Raw genomic sequence first — 3,715 nt, 5'->3', positions numbered from 1 at the left:
ACGGCACCAAGCGATTGGGGCTGGCGCCGGGCATGGGAAGCGGGTGTGAGCATTGGCTCTGGCGCCGGCTGCGAGTGCGAGTGGGACCGGTGCCGGTGCCGGCAGGAGGTGCGAGCTCCCAGCGCGACCACGGTGTGTGGGAGCAAAGAATTTTCAGTAACCACCAGAGGCTCGCCCCAATGACAGCGACTGGCACCCAGCCTTGGTCTGGCGCCCCTGGTCACCTGTTCCACCATCCCACCATGGCCGATGCCCTCCATGTTCTGCACTCTGACTCCTGCTGCCAACACCCGCCATGTTCCGCGCACACCCCATGGTGGTCAACGCACGTCATAGCAACCGATTGTTTGGCTGTTCTGTTGTTCTGCCGTTCGGTCTATTTGCGTATTAGGGTTAGGGTTTTACTAATATATGTGTAGATAACAGTTTTTTATCTTTAAAATTTTATCTTTCATTGGTAGTGATCACCTTCATATTCTTCATGGTTGTCAGTATACAAAAACTAAAAAAAAAAGCTGTTTTACACTCCACTATTTGACTTCATATTCCATCTTTTTTATCCATTTATCTTTTGTTGGAATTCTATGCATTTTTACTTCTGTGCCTCTGAATTTATGGCTTCTTACTGTTTCTTCTGTTCTTTGATTTCCTTTCCTGATATGTTCATTCTAATTTTCTTTTAATAGAAAATGTCTCAAGTGCTTTCCTCAAAAAGGGCACATATAGTGCTATAGGTGAGAAACCAATTCCAGTTCATTTTCTTTTCTTTATCAGAACCTTAGTTTCTTTCTGAAATCTTACAAATAAAAGTTTCCTTATTTTTAGAGTTCAGAAATGCCTTTAATCTTGGAGTTCAGATATTTCACCAAGAGGTCTAGGTGTGTATCTTATAATTCTTCCTATAACTCTGTAATCCCTTTGGATAGGAAAACTCCAAGTCTTTAAAGTTTAGGAAACTTTGTTTTAATTGTCCCTTTAGTTATTGGTTTTTCACCTGTTCTTTTTTCTCTGATACGCTTATTTTGTACTGTATTTGTCTTCTAAGTCACTTATCCATGTATGATACCTGTTTTTTGTAGTATTGCCATTTTCAGTGCGATTTTTTTTTCTTATTTTTATGTAAGTATTTAGCTGTTGGTAATATTATTTCTAATCTTCACCATTCTTTGTAGTTAGTAATTTGAAGTCACAGTTTTATATCTAAAAGTATTTACTTTCTCTGCTTATATCTTATAGTTTATATGTATTCTTAATTTGTATTATAGGTTTTTAAAGTTCTTTTTCATTCTTTTATTGCATCTCCAATTGATAGACACCATCTATCCTAGTTGTTTATTTGTATTAAGTTCCTTAAACAAGATATGTTCTTTTTTGGCTGACCATGTCAGGGCTTGTGTGTTCCCTTTGGACCTTACGCATATCGAATTATTGGTTTCTTGGACAGTTATTGTCTAGCAATGAGAGGTAATTTTTTTTCTGTTGTATCTTTGACCAATGGTTTGGTTAGGACGTTTCCCATGGTGGATGCAAAGGAGTGTGGTTTAGGTTATCAGTCTCATGGGCTTCAACTCAGTCCAAACTAGGGTAGTTTTCCTTGACAGCTCCTAGCATAGAGCCTTTTTCATAACTGAGTGCAAGTGGGCAGGGCCACTTTCTTTCTGTTTGCTTGGATGAGCCACATGGCTTGCAAAATTGGTTCCTCAGATGGCAGTGGATTCTGCACGCAACATCTGCCTCCCACTTCTGAGTCATTCCACTGTTGTAGGGAGTGGTGCCCAGAAGTGACTGTCTGTTAGCTTAGCCAGTGACAGTTGTTCCTCTCTGCATTCCATATACAGGCTACACTTTCTTCTGGATGGTATATGTAGGCAATCATCTTTCCAAAAAGTGTTCTTAAATCCTACATAATAACAGCCTAATATGCTAAGTGTCCTGTCGGCCAGTCAGCCGTTCAACCAATCAAGGCGTAAAATGCTTATGATAAGCTAAGGCTGCTCAACTGCTTGCTATGACATGCATTGACCACCAGGGCGCAGTCGACCGGTCGACCAGTTGCTATGACCTGCACTAATCACCAGGGGCAGACGCTCCGACCGGTAGGTTAGCTTGCTGCTGAGGTCTGGCTGATCAGGACTGAGCAAGATGGGCCAGACACGCTCTGGAGCCCTCTCGCAGTCCTTCCCTGGCTGGCCAACCTCCCGTGTCCCTCCCTGGCCCCGATTGTGCACCGGTGGGGTCCCTCGGCCTGGCCTGCATCCTCTCGCAATCTGGGACCCCTCGGGGGATGCAGAAGAGCTGGTTTCAGCCCGATCCCGCAGGCCAGGCCTAGGGACCCCACTGGTGCACGAATCCGGGCACCGGGCCTCTAGTATATCTATAATATGACAATGTTTATTCAAAACCTTACAAGTGAAGGAGAAATGTGGCGGGTGGTATAGGATCAATTATTCATGATCCTATCATTCTATATATAGTTACTACTACGATTCTTACTTATGTCCTCCTCCCACCCCTCTTGGCATAAGTGATTTTTCCTAACATAGTATACATACATATCCTGGGTTTTTCTTTATTTGGCTCCAGTCGTTGATTATTATTATGGTATTAAATAATTTGACTAAAACTTGAAATTAACTTCTTATTAATCTTTATATAGAAAATGAAGACCTTTCCAATCAGTCAAAACCCACACAAAATCAAAGTAAGTACCAAATTTGATTCAGATATAACTGATTTCTGTCTTGATTGTCTACTCAGTTGTTATTCACAGATAACAATTAGAATTGAGTGTATTTGGAATCTTTATGCTTTAGGGAAAGTTCCTGGTTAAAGAATTTAACTGATCAGTACTTGATAAAAGAGACTTAATGTGGTACATTTTATATATACGGCATGAAATGCACATACTAACTGAATTTAAAATTAACCATATGCCTTTATATTGTATTTGCAACGTTTTCAATGTAATCTAACTGCTAGGTGGATTATATCTACATATGCTTTACAGTACATTATAGTAGAAACCTCATTTCTTTCTGAATATAAACATATAGATGTGATAAAAACCCTTTTGAGAAAAACATGTCAGATACTACTTTAATTTAATTCTTTTAATTTAAAAAAAAGGTTTTTTTTTTACTTTTTTAATTACAGTTGACATTTAATATTAAATTTCAAGTATACAAAAGAGTGCTTAGACATTTATATAAATTTCTAGAGATCCTCCCAATAAGTTTAATACCCACCCGGCATTCTATAAATTAAAACCCTAATATGGAAATTGACCAAATGGTGGAACATCCGGACGCTATGATGCTCATTGACCACCAGGGGGCAGATGCTCAATGCAGGAGCAGCCCCCTGGTAGTCAATGCGCTCCCAAAAGGGGGAGTGCCGCTCAACCAGAAGCCGGGCTCACGGCTGGTGAGTGCAGTGGTGGCGGTGGGAGCCTCTCCCGCCTCTTCTGCAAGGGGCAGTGAGGAGCGAGGTGTCCCAGACTGTGAGAGGGCGCGGGTTGTGCTGAGGTCCCCCCACCCTCCCGGTGCAGGAATTTCGTGCACCGGGCCTCTAGTAGTTATATATATATGTGTGTGTATATCTACACTAATAAAAGAGAAACATGGTAATTAGCGTACGACTGCTACCCTTTTCATTGGCTAATCAGTGAGTATATGCAAATTAACTGTCAGCCAAGATGGCGGCCGGCAGCCAGGCA

At 41.5% G+C, this 3,715-nt stretch overlaps 1 protein-coding gene across 4 annotated transcripts in view; it reads left to right on the top strand.

The window, feature by feature from the left end:
• Window positions 1-3,715, top strand: part of PROSER1 (proline and serine rich 1) — an 83,780-nt gene that overhangs the window by 58,993 nt on the left and 21,072 nt on the right. For all 4 annotated transcript variants that reach the window (XM_005862730.2, XM_014536834.1, XM_014536835.1 and 1 more), the window contains one exon: window positions 2,657-2,701. In XM_005862730.2, coding sequence (XP_005862792.1) covers window positions 2,657-2,701 — 45 coding nt within the window. The remainder of the gene's footprint in view (window positions 1-2,656; window positions 2,702-3,715) is intronic.

This window comes from Myotis brandtii, unplaced genomic scaffold, assembly GCF_000412655.1.
Source record: "Myotis brandtii unplaced genomic scaffold, ASM41265v1 scaffold166, whole genome shotgun sequence".
Classification (NCBI taxonomy): Eukaryota; Metazoa; Chordata; class Mammalia; order Chiroptera; family Vespertilionidae; genus Myotis; species Myotis brandtii.
The sequence above is the reverse complement of the archived record's forward strand: the minus strand, read 5'-3'. Positions and strand labels throughout refer to the sequence as shown.